The sequence below is a fragment of the Odontomachus brunneus genome, unplaced genomic scaffold, assembly GCF_010583005.1.
Source record: "Odontomachus brunneus isolate Ranch 3 - 2012 unplaced genomic scaffold, Obru_v1 Obru_scaffold_009, whole genome shotgun sequence".
NCBI lineage: Eukaryota > Metazoa > Arthropoda > Insecta > Hymenoptera > Formicidae > Odontomachus > Odontomachus brunneus.
Window position 1 is genome coordinate 2,853,342 of NW_022639459.1, and position 19,077 is coordinate 2,872,418.

A 19,077-nucleotide genomic window follows, 5' to 3' on the forward strand; every position below is an offset into this window, starting at 1 on the left:
TATTTCTTTATGTGAAAAATGTTTTATATAAGTAAATATGCTGTCAGTGTACATCCCTACCAAATAAATATTTACTACTTCTTAGATATTTTTTCTCTCAGTGTAAAGGTTTCCTTCATCAAAAGGACTTTCCGAGTTTTGCGGATGTGCGCGGATTAAATGGAGAAGAAGAATCCATACTACTAATGACAGCGTGCATTGATAGATTGTCTCATTATCATAAGTGCGGCTTTATCAAGAAGCGTGGAAATTAACGGGTCATTAGAGCCACGCGAAATGAAGAGACGCTCATCGCTCGTCTCGTCGACACACGCGGCTCCTCTTCCGTCCGGCCGATGAGAAAGCAATCATAAAGCTCGTGATTGTTTCCAAGAAATCGCTTGTGCCCGAATAACACGGCGAATCGTGATTTTTGTTAGAGCCAAACCTGTTTTGTTATTTATTGGCGAATATACCATATTCCATACATAGTTGTGTTATATGTGTGTGTGTTTGTATGTGTTATACAATCAAATGAGCAGGAATGCGTTACACTTTACAATATAATTTCGAGACTATTGAGTTGTTATTTGTTCGCAGTATATTGACTCGTGTATTCGCAGAATCCACACTCTTTGCACTTGCACGCGTGTATATGAAATAAACGTCAAGGCAGCATAAATCGCCGATGGCAACATGTTTATGTGGTTACGTGCGCCTCCGCTCATTTTCCCCTAGAAAAAAAGAGAAAAGTGACGCCTTAATCGGCTGCGTAAACGTTCGATAGCGAAATTTCTCGGATGCAACACTTACCAACTGCCAGAGGAAGAATGCGCCGAAGCCGAAGAGGAGGACCAACTACCGCCGCCACCTCTTCCGCCACCTCCACTATTTTGGAGAAGCAAAAAGAATCGTAATTAATAAGGAATCGAACGAAACAGCGACATAAACGTCGATGATGGTTGTACCATGCAAATATTGGCGGTTTAGGAAATCCGATATATATGAAAATGCTAAATCAAACTCACGAATAATTTAGAATACAACTTTCAAACACAATTCCAGCCAATCGTTGGAACCGGTTTTACGCTGCTGAAGCGAACAAAAATATCGCGATCGTTAAGTATCTCGTTAAGTATCTCGTAAGATTGCCTCGGTGTACAGAGAGACTTTTATAATAAGAATAATAAGAATAATAAGAATTACTGTAGAACTTTGTAACTGAAGAATAAATCGACATTCTGCAGTAATTGACTGTCCTTCCATTTCATGTATATTACTTATGCTTTTTAGGAGTTGAAATGTGCCATTACAAGAATTTGCTACACACAGAAAAGTACATACTACATTTGAGTAAATGTTACTTGTTTAAAGTATTTTACAAGTATTCGAAAATCTATTATTAAGAAAGAGAGAGAGAGAGAGAGAGTTCATTATAAGCATAAAACTTATTTAAACACATTCTGAATTCTAGTAAATTTAGCATTTCAATCAAGAATATAAAATAAAGACAAAAATTCAGTTTACTTACTATATAGAGTCGAGTCGACTGTTTCGACTATAAAATGTTCTATTATTCTTGTAGAGACAATAAATTCTTCTTTTAAGTAATGAGTTTTTTGTGAAATTTGTGACAGATACATTTTAAAATTATTATCAAGAAAATATTCTTTTTTGAAAACAGTATTTTACTTGTAAGAAGGAAAGTAAATTGAATAACTTGTTTCTTAACAATATAAGATGAAAGTGAATTTTGACAATGATATTTTTCTGTGTATATGTTTCTAATGAAATTTACTATGTTGCTCAGCAAGATGGAACTTATTGACAGTCTATTTCTGCACTGTTAGGAACATAATAAAATTGTAAAGAATTTATATGAAAAATTAAAAAAAGGAAAACATATTCACTCCGTGTAGGAACGATTGCGTTTGTTGATGATTGGCCGCCAACAATTGCATGGTTTTTGCAAGATCTGCGAACCATCGTCACGTTCTGTAAATAATATTATGTTGATAATATACCCGCATCCACGGCCGCAATTTCCGCCTCCGCGTCCTCCGCCTCCTGCAATTCCAATAGGTATGACTACAATCGGCACAACAGCTATACTTTGTCCTGAACAAAGCATGCCCCTGTTAAGCGCTGTTTACGATGGGCTTCGGCAAGAATGGCGTGTTAGTGTTACTTTAAGATGTGACATTTTGGACGTTATGTATTGGCCGTGGTGTTACGTGATTATAATCTGCAAATTCTGTCATGATGCTTTGACATTAGTTGCCAAGGAAAGCCAAGCAAGTAAAAATTTCTGTTATAATCAGTTAGTACCTTAACTGTATTGTTAGTGTTTTTTTTTAAATCTTACGTATCGTATAAGGTATTTAATTAATGTTACGTTTTTAACAATCAGCAGGTAGTAAGGTTACGTTGTTCACATGTAATTTTCGTGGTTTCTACATACATAAAAAAATCATTCGATCGAGTGCCCTTAAATCGTTTCATTAGTGCTCAGTCGTTATCGGGTCGATTCATTAGACGCTGCAGACGCTTTGAAACGCTTAAAGAAAAGCCGTGATTGATCTATGCGGCACTTGAAAGCATTTGTAGCGTGCAATGGATTACACTCATCGTCAAGTATGTTCTTCCGTGAGACGTTATACGCGCGATTCACATATTTATTTTCCTATTCGAGATTACGCAAGAATTATGAAGCATCCGCGATCCTCTCTAACAAATCTAGAAAAATCTAGTAAAATTATGTGCGTGGTCATCAATGCATTTCGATTCTTAGAAACGTGCATGGTAAATAGCTCACTTTTGCAAACAATCCATGCGATATTCTTACAAACAATCCACGCAATTCCCAGATAATTGCTAGCATGACGTAGTTGCGCTCACACACGTGGTCAAGATCCTGCTATGTGAAAACCGGAGATCTTGATGTTGCCCGAAACTACCGAGGATACCCTCTCCACCGCAGATCTTTCGCTAATTCTGAAGACGGTTTTTCCTCGTAAAAAAATAAGCATCAAGTGAGATCACGTCATTGCATAATTTTGTCATCCGTTTTGTCTCCTAGTTTAATTTGAAAGCTTCATATTTGGTCATCTCAAAATTACTCGAATTACCCGAAAATTACAAATCGACAAGGAGAGAATTTTAGGATAAGAATCACAACAAAATTTCATAACCGTGAAATAGATCGACATTCATAGATCTACTAAATAAATATTTTTTTATTTTTCAGATATTTCTTTCTCTCAATGTATATTGAGGAAAAAATGTTAGAGAATTTATTCGTAGAATATAAAGTTTATTTACATAAGTAAACTTCATTTCACAAAAATAAACTTTATATCCAAAATAAATTTTCATGTGCTTTTTCTCAGTGTAGAAACTGAAATGTATCATTGAAGTATTTGTTATGTTCTTTAGCAGGATGGATCTTATTGACGGTCCATTCCTGCGCCGACACATAAAAACACAGTAAAAGAACTGAAGAGAATTCATATATGAAAAGAAAGGAATATTTCTTCCGCGTGTATGCAACGCAATCGAGGAAAAATCGTCTTCGAATCGGTCAGAGAGTCCGTGATGGCGAGAGCATTCGGCGGTTTTAAGACGTGTTGCACGTAATCGACCTACGTATACCTACCAGTTCCACCACCACTAGGAGGATAATAACTGCCGCCACCACCGCTAGGATAATGACCTCCGCCGCCGCCACCTCCACTAGGATAATACCCTCCGCCGCCGCCACCCCCGCTAGGATAATGTCCTCCTCCTCCGCCGCCGCCACCCCCGCTAGGATAAGAACCTCCTCCGCCGCCGCAGGTGGAACATTGTCCACCTCCGCCGCTAACAGCGGGATAATAGTCTCCACCGCTCGGATACCCACCCCCCCATCGTTTTCTGCCGCCGCCGCCGCCGCCGCCACAGCTGAAGCAGATGGTCCTCTTCTGACGGGGTTTCGTCTCGTCGTCCGACTTCGAAGCCGACTCCTCCATACTCTGCGCCTCCTCCTTTTTCACTTTCATCCTGAGCACCTTCGTCTTGCCGTTATGATCGATCTTGTCGACCTTGTAACCTTGGTCCTTCAATCCCACGGCGAATTCGTCGAGGTCAACGGGCAAGTGTTCCTTCTCGTCTTCGTCGTTTTCCACCACTAGGAGAACGGTGGCCAACGGCTCTGCAAAGATGTACTTTTTATTCGATTCGTTATTATCTTGTCTTCGTTCAATTGCCGATCGTCATTTGTAATAGTATTTCCAGTTGTTATTTTACACCGTGTTACAAATCGACATGTTGAATTTCGTTCACAATTGAAAGAAATTGGAATATTTCGTGTACAATCGCGGACAGAAAGGTTGTCCGCCTTTCTTCATGAGTTTAGGAACGCATCCTGTCTTGTCTAATGGGAGAAAATTCTTCTATTGAAAAAAATAAATTTTTCTATTATATCAGACAGGATATACTCCTAAACTCCCAAAGTAGTCGGGCAACCTTTCTGTCTGCGATTGCGCACACTTCACTGCAAATCCAAGTGTATTATTGTTAAACGCATAAGTCTGTGTAATTTGGCTGAAGGTCTTTTTTACATCTTTGTTGCGGCTTTAAATCACGTTATTTGACACGTTTAAAACGTGCTTTTTTTTAATTAAAATTTAATACGTTTAAACGTGTTAAATGACGTGAGTTAAAAAAAACATGTCAGAAGATTCAACCAATATACTTACACCAAATAATACACTTAAATTTTTACACTTACCCAGCAGATCTGGTACAGTCTCGACGATTTCATTTTTGAGTACCTGTTCCGACTCATTGCTACTGCTGTTTAAAGCGTACAGATTAATAATAAAAACTGTAGCGTGGTGTTCCTTTTCGTCCAACGGCGGCGGTTGCAGCTCAGTCGGCAATGAGCGATTTTCGACTTCCTTTTCAAGCGCTGCTAATTACGATAAAAAATGAATCCATCATTATGTGAGAAAAAATAAGAAGAGATTACGGCATCTGACGCGAGGTAGGAATCTTGAACTAATCGCGGTTGGATTTATTCCAGCGCGTGCATTCTCACGTCACTGTTATTTTCGAAGAGAAGTACAATCTCGTCAGTTGCATGCTGAATCAATCACATAGTTTGCTCAGTCTGTTTCTCTATTTGTCAATATTATGTCTAAAATTGTGAACAGAGTTTTCAGAGTAACTAGAATATTATGGATTTTAACGTCATATATATATATATATATATATATATATATATATATATATATATATTATCGCGAATCTATCGCATTGAGCAACAGGATGATTTGGTAAAATGTTAAGAACGTGTTGTAAGTGTATATTATTCTTAAAAATTACGTCGGGATCACACGCGCGTCGAATCGACGTGAAAAAAAATCATTATCTATAAAAGATTACAGAATACATACTGGCAATTCTGTGAATTCACGTGATTTCTAAAAGGTTAATGTTATCTAAACAAATACTTATTAAAATACTCTTCAACCATATAAGATCGTTAGACCGATGAGAGTCGTAGAATATGTGACACGAGAATTTAATATGCTGAAGAATAACAAATACGTAACTTTGTTAACTTTTTTGGCAATGCCATATACATATTTTTATTATTATTAAAATATTTATATCGTACAATTTTTCTCTTTAAAATTTCTAAATGTGATTTAACTTTTTACATAACTAAACAATTTTTCATATAAGAAATTTTATTACATTTGATATACATCGAACTTTAAATTATTATTAAATTCTCACCTATGATTAAGATAAAGAGGTAAAAAAATTTAAACAAACTAAGGATCGTATTAATAGACATTATTTGAAACTTGTCTCAAGTGAGATATTCAGATTTCAATACAGAGTTAGATGAGAGACTTTCTATTGAATCGCAACTACAGATGTAAACGTCACGTTTATCGTAATTCAGCTGAAAAAACTTGGATTTGACTCTGAATAAAAATCTGAATATTTCACCTGAAATAAGTTTCAAATAATAATTTAATACGGATTTAAGAGTGTTTCTTCTTAAAGTCAAAGAAAAAGGCTAATAAATTTTCTATTGTTATTACTTTATTAGTTGAACAATAATTAAGATAGAGAAATTAAAAAATTTAAACGGAAAGAGAGACTAAAAGTGTGTTACTGGTTAAATTAGTCGAAGAAAGAAGCTGGTATACTTCATCATGAAAATAAATTGTAACGCGTACGAAAAGAGAAAGAGAGAGAGAGAGAGAGAGAATTTTATGAAATATAATTATGATAACGTCACCATTTCTTCACGATGCTTTCTTACTTTCATGCTACGAACAGTTTATCTACTCACTTGGTAGGCCTGAAAGGCCCGTCACGAGGGAAAATAAGAGCACTACGTTAAGAGCACCAACAGCCATCGTGAGGGCGTACGGTGTTCCCAGGATGCACTGCATGCCGATCCTTTAATCTCGCCGCTTTTATAGTCATCGATTCGACGCGCCTGTGATCCTGATGTAATTATGTAACGCGGAGCCACCTCCACCGCTTTCCGCGTTGCGCGCCGCGCGACGTTGGAGTGAACGCAGATTTTTGGATTTTCCAAGGGGATCCCCCTCAATTTCAGCATGCGCGTTTGTCTTAGAGTGTTTTTTACCAAGACGAAGATGCAGTTAGAATAATGAGAGCAGAATCGGGACAAACGTGAAGTAACAACTTCGTAACTCCATAGAGAGCAGCGTGAAATTTTTTCGTGTAAATACCTTATAGTTTATCGACGTTAATCATGCTCGCGTTGTGAATAATGTTAATCAAGGAAATTCAATTTAATTTAATTTATTTAATTAAATTTATCAAGTTGTATAAAAAAAACATAAGAATGTTAATGCTGTAGTAGTCTTTTAAAAGCGTCTTCTTTCAAAACAGTCTGATTATTTAATGACGTAATTGCAATCTTATTTAGTGGACTTTTTATTGAGATCCTATTAGAAAATTTTATTGAGAAATGCTTTCGAGCGAATATAAGAAATGTGTTCGTCTATATTTGTGTCTGAAGATGTAACTAGTTTGAAGGGGAAATACCGTGTTGGGAAAATAAATGTTCAATATGATCGATAATGACATAGTGCATAATTTCAAGAGTACCTTCACACAAAAATAAATCTTTATGGCAATCTTTTATATCGCAGATGGTACAAATACATTAATTACAACGAAATAGCTGGTATTAACAGCATGACGCTATGAAAGTCGACTTGAAAATTGATAGCAGCGTTAATTAACCACTTTTCATTGCGCCCAAGGCGCTTTAAAGTCTAAAGAACGGGGAAACGACGAGAATAAGTACGAAGGTGGAACGGCGCTCCGGTCTGTTAAAGAGCTACTAAAATCTGTTAATAAACGGCTACTGAGAAACCACATCAACCGGTAATATACTTCCTCCAAATGGCGTTATTACGCATAATAAATATATTCAGGCATGTTCATCGGCTCGTCGTTGTTAATTGGTGGATAATATTTTTTCCTTATCCGTTTTTCTGTGGTGCTACATTATTTCCACTGGATAAAGACAGAGACAAGCGCAAGTATGTCCACAAAATGCGACACAGTCACTGGTAACAACGCCACGTCATTGCTTTAATTAGGGAATGATTCCCCGAGAGATAGAGCCATTACTGTGATTAAACAATTTTGTCGTATTAACATGGAACAATGCTTCTCCAGGATTACCCACTCGAGCACACATATCCTTTGATAATCGTCACGTTCATCGCGTCTCGTTCCATGTCTCTCAAGACATGACAACAAGATCTCCGTTGTCAATTTTAAAACTAATTATAGAGACTCTTCACCCCAACACCGTAATTTTGCATGCTTAATGTGGAAATTATCGACGAAAATTCGACTAATTTGACTAATGCTATTTGCGATTTACATTATGCAACTTGCATATCTCCAAATATACAGTGTTCTTGGCAAGTTTAATTTAACGCATAGACACAGTTTTATAGTAAAAATTACTGCAGAATAAAAATTATAGGAAATTACGATCAACTTATATATACAGATAATATTTCCTGTTTGCTTTTTTGCGTTATAATCAACTTATGTATGCAGATAATATTTTCTGTTTGCTTTTTTGCGTTGTGATTCTATATACGTTGCATTGGCCAATTCTGTTATTGCATGTCAGCATTGATTGTGTATATAAATTTTTGCGTTGCCTATCATCGATCATAAAAATATCATTTTGCTCAAAAAATTAAAAAAGAAATATAGAAACATCAAAACGAGTTTCTGAGTATCTTGACTCATGAATGCATGACGTAATAAGATGCATCTAACATCACTTTATATTTTCGGGATTTAGCTAAGAAGTTGCTAAGTAGCTACGAAGCATTGAATTTTGTGAGCTGTACAATAAACAGTTTAAATGATAATAATAATAAGTAACTAGTGGATTTATCATTTATAATGTCATTGCAATCAAGGTAATCAGCATCTCTAAGTAACAGTTCTATTTGTATTGCAATAACGTCGCCATTCTTATCTCATCTTTTTTCATTTCGTCACACGCGTGTTATGACATGTCAATTAAGTTTTTTTTCCTACAATGTTTCCTATTTACGTCACTGATAACGCAATGCGCGTGCATAGGCGGAAGTAATTGGAATTACTGAGAAAATATAAAGAGAAAGAAAGAGAGAGAGAGGGGAGGGAGCGGGGGGAGCGGAAGCTTGCAGATTCGATTTTCTGGTCTGCAATAATGGCCTGTAATTACTTGCGGCTCGTTACTAGGAACATTTAGTGTACCGTATAACCGATTTATTCGAATTGTGCATAACTAAAACCACAATATGTCTTACCTTCCTGTTGTATAAAAAAAAACTAAAAGAATATGAAGTCCGTTTAACCTTGACTGATCGACTCAGGTCGCGAATGCAGATATAATAACCACGCTGATGATGGGAGGCATTGGGAGGTAACAAACATTTACTTGAAAATAAGTTATCTTCAAGGAGGGATCTATTAATTTAAATTGAATTAATTCTAAATTTCGCAACAATCTGGTAACATAGTATTAGCCACTATTAGAGTAAAATTTTATTTGAAATAGTTAGCAAATCAATAATTAAAATTAATTAATTGTCATATATATATATATACTCAAAAATAATTTAATCCATCGATGATAGCAATTATTCTTTGAATTGAGTGATTATACGCTGATTAATAATTGATTTCATCGATCAATTAAATTATTCGTAATCATATATGATTGATTAATTTGGATTATTGATTTGTCGATTATTTTAGCCAAGTAAACTTTTAATCGACCATTTAAATTTGTTAATTTGTTCATATGATACTAGCTTTGAATCCATTATTGTAGTTATTATTGATAAATATCCCCAAGTACATAATAGCTGCATAATTAGGATACATAATGGGTGCAAATCTTGGAAGCAGATTCATCCTCCGAGAAAAAGAGAGAATTGGTGAATAATATCATGCGTGTGCGCTCGTTCGTAGATTGTTCTCACGATTCGAACCGGTATCGTCGATGGTCGGTATACCGACTTAATGAGCATACAAAAAAACCATAAAATCAGATAATTACTAATGAACGACACGCTCATGATTGTTCCTGCTGCCGCGTAGATTTTTGCAAAATATTTCATCTGCGTTGATGCAACGTGAGCTCCCGTGCAACTTTAAGCGTCTTGTATAGTTTCCAAACAGCACAAATGTCTAAAATACGTCTTGGAGATATCCCAGACAGTACAATCTACCAGAAGACATCTTAAAGACATCCAAAAATGTTCAAAAAACGTATTTTTTAAACATTTTTTGGATGTTTTAAAATATCGTTTAGTAAATAGGATATTGTTCAAACATTTCTAAGATGTCTTTTAGATATTTATAGGTGTATGGATTTTAACATAATTTTACGGATTGATGGAATTGAATTTAGAGGTAAATTTTCCGTTAATTTTGTCCGTTAATTCCAAAGTTCCACTTATCATCTGCAATAATATTGGTTGTCAAAAGTTCTTTCTAATGTTTGAAACCGCGCGATTCGAATACGTGTATACTTTAGAAGATTAGAGAGATGTTCGTTCTTCTTTTTTCACACAGTCGAGATATTAGCGTTCGCGAAGTAACTGTCTCCGAATGCGGAAATGGCCGGCCGGCCAGCGACGACTACACGAGTATGCGCGAGTGTACATGTGCAATTATCTCCTGCGGCTTAGAAAATTAACTGTACGTTAAGACACTGCGGGGATTTTCTCAGCTATCAGCAACTTAGTCACTGCATGTGCTTCTTTATCGAGGCACCCTGGGCGAATTAATTGATAGAACATGGCGCTGATTAGTGGTCGTTATGTGTTCCCCCGATCTTATTACGCGTCTGTCATTATGTCACAGTGTTATTAACCGGAGCTGTGTTATCGAGCAAAAATCTATCGATACGATTGACGGCCCCAACCTTGCGTCCTCCCATGGCAACACGCTGGTGCGGCGTTCGTTCGTCGTTAATCGCGGCGTAAGAATTGCCGAACCCCGCGGACAATTTCCGACCGGTTCCACGATAATTGCTTTTGCCGTAGTTTTTTGTGAATCAAACCGAGACGATCGGTGGATGAGTCAGTGGCGAGACCTTGGATCACATTGGCGAGCATCGTATTTCAGGCTTTGAGCACCATAGATTCAGCTAGACTTTCACCAATAACTCCGATCTAGCCGTTCCATACGTCTTAGCGGGCGATTTCATAAATTCTGTAGATGACAAAGAACGTCTAGTGTCTCATAAATAGTTCATAGATAGCAGAACATGAAAAATCACATTGTTTCACGCACATTTTACTTGATGCACTAATGATTTATTTATACTTATATACTTATACTAATATATATTTATAATTATAGCTCGTGCAATTTTCATTCATTAAATAAATATTTCATATACTTTCATATATATCTGCGCGTTCTACAACTATGAAGATATATGTAAGCTCAACGTCCTTCTGAGAAATTAAATTCATGGAAAAGCAGGTAGCTACTCTTCCGAATCCATTGATGATTAATTGCTGTCGTTACTAGTCACTACGTCTTGATGGCTTTCGAATGAAGTAAATAGCCAATTAGGTAAGTTTAATCTATCGAAGGCTACTTAAATTGCAGTATTATGATAATTGATAAATCAATCAAAATATAAGTGACATGTATTCTTTATTCTTAAAAAAAGTTTATATTCAGAGATAATATATATTATAGTATTTTTTTAGAATATATATGTAGTTTTTTATATAAATTCTTTTAAATTTTATTATATTTCTAAAAGTGTAAGAGATAATAAATTGTCAGTAAGATCTATTTTGCTAAGAAAAATAGTATATTTCATTAGAAGTAGAGCAAATTTTTTAACAGCATATTTCGGTTTTCAAAATATAAATAGCACATATGAGATGAGAAAATAAAAAAATTACTGCAGAATGTCGATCTATCAGTTACAAAATTTTGTAACTAACTTCGTTACTAACTTTTATTTTAAAATTTCCTCCGTGTGTATTCACAGATTACTTACAATTATCAATTATTTAAATTTACGGGTATTATCTGGATATTACTTCGGATATTACTCGAATATAACCCAAAATATTCGTATGATCAAAAATCACGGATAATAACTGAGAGATATTCATATGTTGTTTATTATTCATTTTTATAGCAGCTGATTTTGTATCAGTTGATTTTATTTTCTGGTATCCCAGAAAACAGTACATTATTGTACATATAAATGTACATTATTTGACGTTCTTTCTCTCTTGAATACCCAGATAATTTGCAAAACCACCTGATAGAACAAAAAATTATTAAATCACGATCAAAAAGTAAGTTTTACTAAGTGAGTCATTTTCTCGTGATTTCCTGTTTTACCTAAGCATCTATGTACCCGGGATAAACCCGAGAGACTTGAATACTCGGGAAGATAATATTTAAGTGTAAGATATAAACATTGCTAATATCATCTGTTGATATTGTCGTTGAAGATAACTGACAACGTCGATAAAGCAGATTTCGGTTATTTTAGAAACTATATTATCTCACAAAGGATTATCTTACAAACTCTTCAAGAGATGTCGCGAAGAGTACAAGATCGTACTTCGACTTTCGCAATCCTGCGCATTGTCGCATTGACCTTCACCTACTTCGTGCGAAATTAAAGTCAAGTAACGTGATAAGTATTTAAATAAGCATTTATACATGACAATTGTTATGTTAATTGCTATTTACTAGTAAAAGCCGAGTTCGAGAACAAGTCAAGTTTATCTTTCTTAGACGAAACCATTCAGTGTGATGAATAGTAATTCTGATGCAAAAGTACAATTTAACCTCATTGTTTTTTATTAAAACGAAACAAAAGCACGATGTTTTCAAAAGAACTGCCGCTTTTAAGATTTGTATTCATTCCTGTTGTTTTGAAAAGATATTTTGTAATGTTTTTTTACTTCTATATATTATCATAATTAAATATTTGTTGAGTTTTCCATACAAAGCAAAGCCGCTGGACGTTATCTCCTTTTGACCCTTTTGATCCCGCGTTGAGCAAGATTCATACTTCATTGCAACTTATCTTCCCGCGAATCAGTTTCTTGGAAACACGATGAAACACGTAGGACTTTAAAGTAAGAGGGGAAATAATAAATTACATCACAAGCCGGTAATTGCTATCGTAGTTCAATTGGTGCTGTCATCTGTAACCGTTTCTACTACCGGATATATTTCATTATTCTTACGATTGCTGAATTGTGCGGAAAATACGACTGTCAGCTGTCAAGTGCATCATGAATTCAAAATAGCAAATCGTATCTACAAACAAGATATTATAAATTTAATAAGTCGTTTTCCGTTCTATTTATTCCATTTCAGCAATAAATCATTAATAAATTAAAAGAAACACCTATCTACAAAGTAAAACTTTTAGTGTGTATTCTCTTAAAGTAAATCAGTAAAAATATCTCTGACTGAATCAGTAAAAGGAATATTTCACCAGTAATCAGTGAATATTTACGAATTCGTTATACGTAGTGTCAAATCCAACTTTCTGCGTTTATGGCAGATGAAATTAATGTGCAATAATACCGTCTGTATTTGAAAACTGCATCAATAAAAGGAACAGCCGCTACTATGATCTTCTCAGCGAGGTTTTACTGATTCCAATGCTACAATCATAACTAAGCCATCAGTTATCAACATAGCAATTTAACGAAGAATACATTAATTGTACCTTAGAGAGTATATTAAAACAAATAACATCTTTTTCCTTACTTAAATAGCCATCGCCTTCACACAACGTCAAACAATTCTCCGACGGCCTGCGCGAGCTCGGAAATTATGTCGCTATCGGATTGTTTCTTTCTAGAATTCGCTTCACCACCAACGTGTCGCAGTGGAATAGCCTGCGCGCTTCTACCTTCGGGAAACCTCACGAAGGATCCTGCTTCGGACGACGCAATTCCTTGAACGTGTCCATTCCCAGAGGCCTGAGCGTTGACCTGCGCCACGGAACTCCCACCTCGGTACCCCGAGGCCGACGTACCTTTGGCGTGACCTTCGCCGTAGGAATCCCCAGAAACGTAACCGGAAGACGCGCTGCTCTGTGTTCGTCCGTCGGCATTCCGATGAGAGAACGACGCGAAACTCTGAGCATGACTTTGAGCATATTCCGAGGTGTGCGCTTGACTGCTTGACGAGGATGCGAAGTCCAAAGGACTCGTATTGATCTGAGAAGCTGAGTCACTGGCCGAAAATCCGTAAGGCGAAGCGACCACGCCGACTTGAAGGCTTGGCGATCCGTGAGATTGGCCATTCCAAGACTCATGCGGTCGAAGGTCGTGTTCAATCGACAAACTTGGCCGAGGGAGGCCCCTTTGGTCGGATTGCCACTTGTAGATGTGAATCGTCGGCGTTTGTTGATGGCGGGACGTGTCGTGCGTCTCGATACTCAATGTCGGTCGTCTTCCATCGTGTGGCTTCGAGATGGTCAAGGTGGGACGGCCGACTCGTCGGTCTAAAAGATGACAGTTTTAACCTTCGACTACAAAGTTGAAGTTTAGATAAGATATGGAATACTACATAAGCGAGAGTGTTAAATAATGCTTCGCGCGCAAACACATACACACGATACTGTTACGCTCACTCGTATCGCGGAAATAAACATACTCAAATAAAAGATTGTAGGACGTTTAATAATGGAAGCAATAACATGAAACAAGAAAGCATGAATCAAAATATTTTCGTCTTTGATCAATATGTTCGTCCAGTTAGCTGGTTTGCAGAGGACTTGCTGTTTTTTAACGTTTTCAATCGTTGTCAAGGGATGTATCTTCTGTTGTCACAAAGCGCGGATAAAGCCGAGCGATCGACTTGCAGAAATGGAAAAAAGTAACAAAAATATTTGTTATAAATTATAAATATATGTTATAATATCATAGAGAGTGATCTTCCTGTGTGTGTGTGTGTGTGTGTGCGTGTGTGTGTATATAGTGAAGGTACGCAAATACGTAATCGTTAAATCTACTTGCCATTGTAGTCCCTACTTGGACCAACATTATTCCATGTCGGTCGATTTGGATATTGCACACTGGCAGCACCGACTTGCGAAAAGGATGTCCCTTGACTGGCACCACTTACAGCGGAAGATTGCGAAATACCAACGGAAGAAGCAGCGCCGGTAATAGCTTGCCCGTTTTCAACCACCCCGAACGAAGATGCAGCCGCCTGACCGAAGCTGAGCGAGTGGCTTTCGGTTTTAGCATCGTTACCATTGCTATAAGCTTTCGCACCCGAGGTGGAGATTCCCGATAGTCCTGCCGAAACTGACGTTGATTTGCTTACAGAAACGGAGGATCTGTAAATAAATATTTCCCGCACATCGATTGCTAAAAAGTGATATACCTCGTATGTGTAAAATTGAAAATTTTCGGAGGAACCAAAACACTGATTTAGAAATTCACTTTGCTCTGAAGAAGAGAATTTTTTCTGTATTCTTTAGTTTTCTAAAATGTCAGATAAAGTAAAACGTTCTTAAAAAGTTGGGAAATAAATTTTGACTCTGCTAAACCAAAAATCCGAAAATGGCCATTTGTGGAGGTATTAATCCTTAACTATAAAGATATAAATTCCTGTAACAAATACAAATTCAAAATGTTGGATTCAAGTTAAAACATTCGAAGAAATAACATTGGAGTAGACTGAAATTACATATTTTGGTGAGATAACAACTGAAGAAATGGAAGTCGACGCTATCATGTAAATATTAAAATGAGTAAAAATATTTTGTTTTCTACAGAATCCCTAAACTTTAACATTTTCGCTCGCATTCGCTTTGTTCCCCGAATATGAATATTATAAATGAAATATAATATTCATTATAATATTATAATGAATATTATTCTATAGATTATACACGATTTTCTAGCAGTTCATACACACCCATCATTCCTAAACCCGGCAGGGTGATTGTAGCTGTTACTTTCCGAGAGACTAATACCGTCGAGGCTCGCACCCAGGCTGACGGAGTGCGCATTGTTGTGTCCCGCGTTCAAACTGATAGTCGCCGTGACAGGGATGAGGGAAAGGAGACGAGCTTGAGGTTCCCCATTACTCGACATCTTGACGACCGACTCCGGCGTCAGTTCCGGCGGCGTGTTCCATCGTCGCTCGTGTTCGTTTCTGAACTGCGCCCGCTCGTCTGCACAATGAAGAGCGTTTGCTCAAGCGTCTAGAAGCCCAAGAAGCGAAGAGAGGAAGCGCGTTCTCGTGTTTCACCAAATTGTTTCTGTAACTTGCGACAGTTACGAGGAGGGTGACTTTATCGGAGGCGCAGCGTCACTGTAAATCTCTACAGCGACGCCCTCCTTTGTGTGTAGGTCCATGACGGTAGGTAGGAGAACGCTCGTGAACATGTAGATTAGGTCAAACTGAATACAAAATTCTTCTACCGTCTTGCAAACAATCACATAAAATTTTGAGTTATTAATCAACAAAGATAGATGTTATTTATTAAACGCTTTGGAACAGAGTCCTCTCGAATATTAATATCAGTAAAACATGAATGATTAAATAAGACAACTCAAGTTGTCATATATAAAACAGATAACAGTAAAGTAAAAGAAAAATCGATCTTCATATTCGTTTTCATATTCGTCAATTTTACACTGCACGGAAAAAGAAACAGTATAATTGTTTAGAGAAAGAAATAAGAACTCGCAAACGAAGATATCAGTCAAAAAATAGGAAAAAAGGCAATTCGAGTTCAAGCACAGGACTAATAGTGCTATATAGTGCATATGGGTAAAAAACCTTCCTCGTGTTAGGAAATCGTGTAATATTTATTGAATATGAATAATCAATATAAAACAATCATACGTTTCGGCTTAACCATGAACCCTCTTTAGTGATAATAAAAACTCACGTCTGGACGTGGCGATGTTATCGTTGACAGGATCGGTTTACTTTTAGCTGAACTCAACAAAGTTATGACGGCTACTTCTCAATATTAATTAACTACTTAATATTATTTCGGTAACGGTCTTGTCAGCTTTAATATTGCGATTAACATTCATGTCAATTTACATTCATGTCAGGTCTTTAACTAATTGTAATGCGTTCGTGTCGTAAACCTTGAGTTTTTATTATCACTGAAGAGGGTTCATGGTTGAGCCGAAACGTATGATTGTTTTATATTGATTATTCATGTTCAATAAATATTACACGATTTCCTAACACAAGGAAGGTTTTTTACCCATATTGTACTATTAGCACTATTAGTCCTGTGCTTGACCTCGAATTGCCCTTTTTCTTATTTTTTGACAGTATAATTGGCTTATACACAAATCTAGTTGTATCAATCAAATGTAACATTTACTGGGAATGCCCAGGTTTCATGTAACTATGTTTTTCATAAAGTTCTAGAAAGTAACTATGCAAAATTTAGTTCAAGTCCATTAAAGGGTCCAGGAGTGTATAGAAAACAGACAGACAGATATTCTATTTTATATGTATAGGCATTAGCGGGATATGGCGAGATTCGAGACGACAGAAGGTGGTTAATGCTGCACGTACATTTAAGATTAAGAAAAAGTCTCGGCGCGATATGTCGTGAAGTAAAAGAGACATTATGATCCTCCAGTAAGGAATTATTATTTTTGCTACTAATATTCTTGCACGACACTTATTGAAATAATTGAAATAAATTCTTGGTGATTCAATTTATTAAATAAGATAAGAATGTCAACATATTTGAGTCAGATAAGTCGCGAAGGTTTCTCAGGGCGTCGTACACTTGAACAAGCCCCGACGATTGTAAACCATCTTCAACCATCTTCAATTATGTTTACCCGTGCTTTTGCGTCGTGTAAATTCGTAATCGGACACTGCTGACTGTTCACTTCTCTGCTGACTATTTGCAATCCTGCGCATTATAGTTCCACTGGTTTTATGTTATTACCGCGCTCATAGCTACTGTGTTTTTCCCAGAGCGTAATGGAGATAAGCGAGGAATGTAGCTAGCACGGTAAAAGCTGTGATTACTATGCATTAGTATATAAATTCCGCGTTACTTTAATAAAGAAACGAAATAATGTAATGCTTCACATCGTACATGCTTCACATGTCTAACTTCACGATTAATAATTACAATTATGTAAATGTGAAAAGGAGAGAGAATATTTTTAATATGCGTGTATGTAAAATGTATAAAAATATATATTGTGTAAAAATATATAAAAATACATTTTACAATTGTTGTACTTTTTTCGTATTTATATATTTGCAATTGTTACTCGTAAAATTTTGTAACTTGAATTCTGTCCAAACTGCCTGAAACTATAATATCGACGACTGTTTCTCGTTTTCAAGAGACTTGAAACTTGGTACTAACACCTTCCACATTTATGCGGAGAGTGTAAAAATTCTGGCGATATCGTAACGAGCACCACGATCGCATACAACAGGTTTAAGAGAAACACCTCTAGCCGACGAAACTCGCGACATAATGCTCGCCGCATAAATTCTTCTTCTCGAGGTCGTCGATATCGCGACACGCACGCGACACTTGCGTGTATTTTCAGCTTCCCAAAATATTTCTCTCACCTGCCCGCGTGAACGACAGCACAGTTGCTAATAGGAGGATGCCGCCGACGCTCCTCGCCATGTCCGAAGACGTTCTGACTCGGCTGTGCCATCGGCGTGCCCTTTTTCAATAACTATGCACGACCTTAGTAACGTTATTAAGATGCAGGACGCGTTGGCCCACGTAATTCTCCTTAGGAGAATCGTCGTGCGATGACGCAAACCACGAGAGAGAAATGCGAGTCTCAATAACCACTCAATAACCAACAACGGGAGGCTTCTATCGCATTTTTGCCGAGAAACAATTAATTAAGAATTTGTCCAAGAAATCATAGCCGCAAAGATGTAAGCGACCTGGGAGATTTATCCTGCAAAATTGTTAATTGCATTTTATGATGATGTCGGACTAGTTTTGAGCAAAAAACTGTCGTGTTTGTCAGTTTACTAAAATTCACACAATCAAAGAGAAATTTATTTTATTATTAATAATATTATTGTATCATATAGAATACAAGTGCATTTTGCAAGCATTTGCCAGTAAGAGATATAAATTATCTCATAAGCTATACACTTCTCGACAACTTCACTTGAATACTTTTGTAAAATGACGAGAAAATCGATCGGTGATATTAATATTTGCACACTGATGTGTCAAAAAATCTGCAAAGTGCAGTAGAACGTCTTTACCTAAGTTTTCTCTATTTTTTACAGCAATCGATTTCATTCGACATACAAAAGTATTAAGGTTATCATCATAAGGTTAAAATCACTCAAAAGTGAACGTTTTACAAAATATTTCATATCTTAAACTGAAGAAAAATATCGGAATAAGATGCAAGATATCTCGGAAAATATTCAATTTCCCATGATTTTATCCAATATTTTCATACATGGTATGATCAGAGGAATCGATTTGTGTTAAAAAAAACGGTACGATTCCATTTAATAAATTAAAATTAATCT

General features: G+C 36.5%; 2 protein-coding genes across 6 annotated transcripts; both read right to left on the reverse strand.

The window, feature by feature from the left end:
- Positions 1–409: 409 nt before the first annotated feature.
- On the reverse strand, positions 410–6,496 carry LOC116840291 (keratin, type I cytoskeletal 9-like). Of its 5 annotated transcripts, none has more exons than XM_032806831.1 (6): positions 6,329–6,496; positions 4,748–4,930; positions 3,878–4,168; positions 2,004–2,046; positions 793–867; positions 410–713 (listed from the first exon to the last, which is right to left on the reverse strand). In XM_032806831.1, the coding sequence occupies exons 1-6, from the start codon at positions 6,429–6,431 to the stop codon at positions 704–706; spliced, it is 705 nt and encodes a 234-aa protein (XP_032662722.1). In that variant the 5' UTR covers positions 6,432–6,496; the 3' UTR covers positions 410–703. The 5 variants fall into 5 exon arrangements, with proteins under 5 accessions (XP_032662722.1, XP_032662720.1, XP_032662719.1 ...); XM_032806829.1 differs by having other exon boundaries at positions 2,004–2,097; XM_032806828.1 differs by having other exon boundaries at positions 3,635–4,168.
- Positions 6,497–13,163: 6,667 nt separating this feature from the next.
- LOC116840328 lies at positions 13,164–18,208 on the reverse strand. Its single transcript, XM_032806909.1, has 4 exons — positions 18,136–18,208; positions 15,475–15,733; positions 14,565–14,890; positions 13,164–14,050 (listed from the first exon to the last, which is right to left on the reverse strand). Exons 1-4 carry the CDS (start codon positions 18,194–18,196, stop codon positions 13,326–13,328), a joined length of 1,371 nt encoding a protein of 456 aa, XP_032662800.1. The 5' UTR covers positions 18,197–18,208; the 3' UTR covers positions 13,164–13,325.
- Between the last annotated feature and the right edge of the window lie 869 nt (positions 18,209–19,077).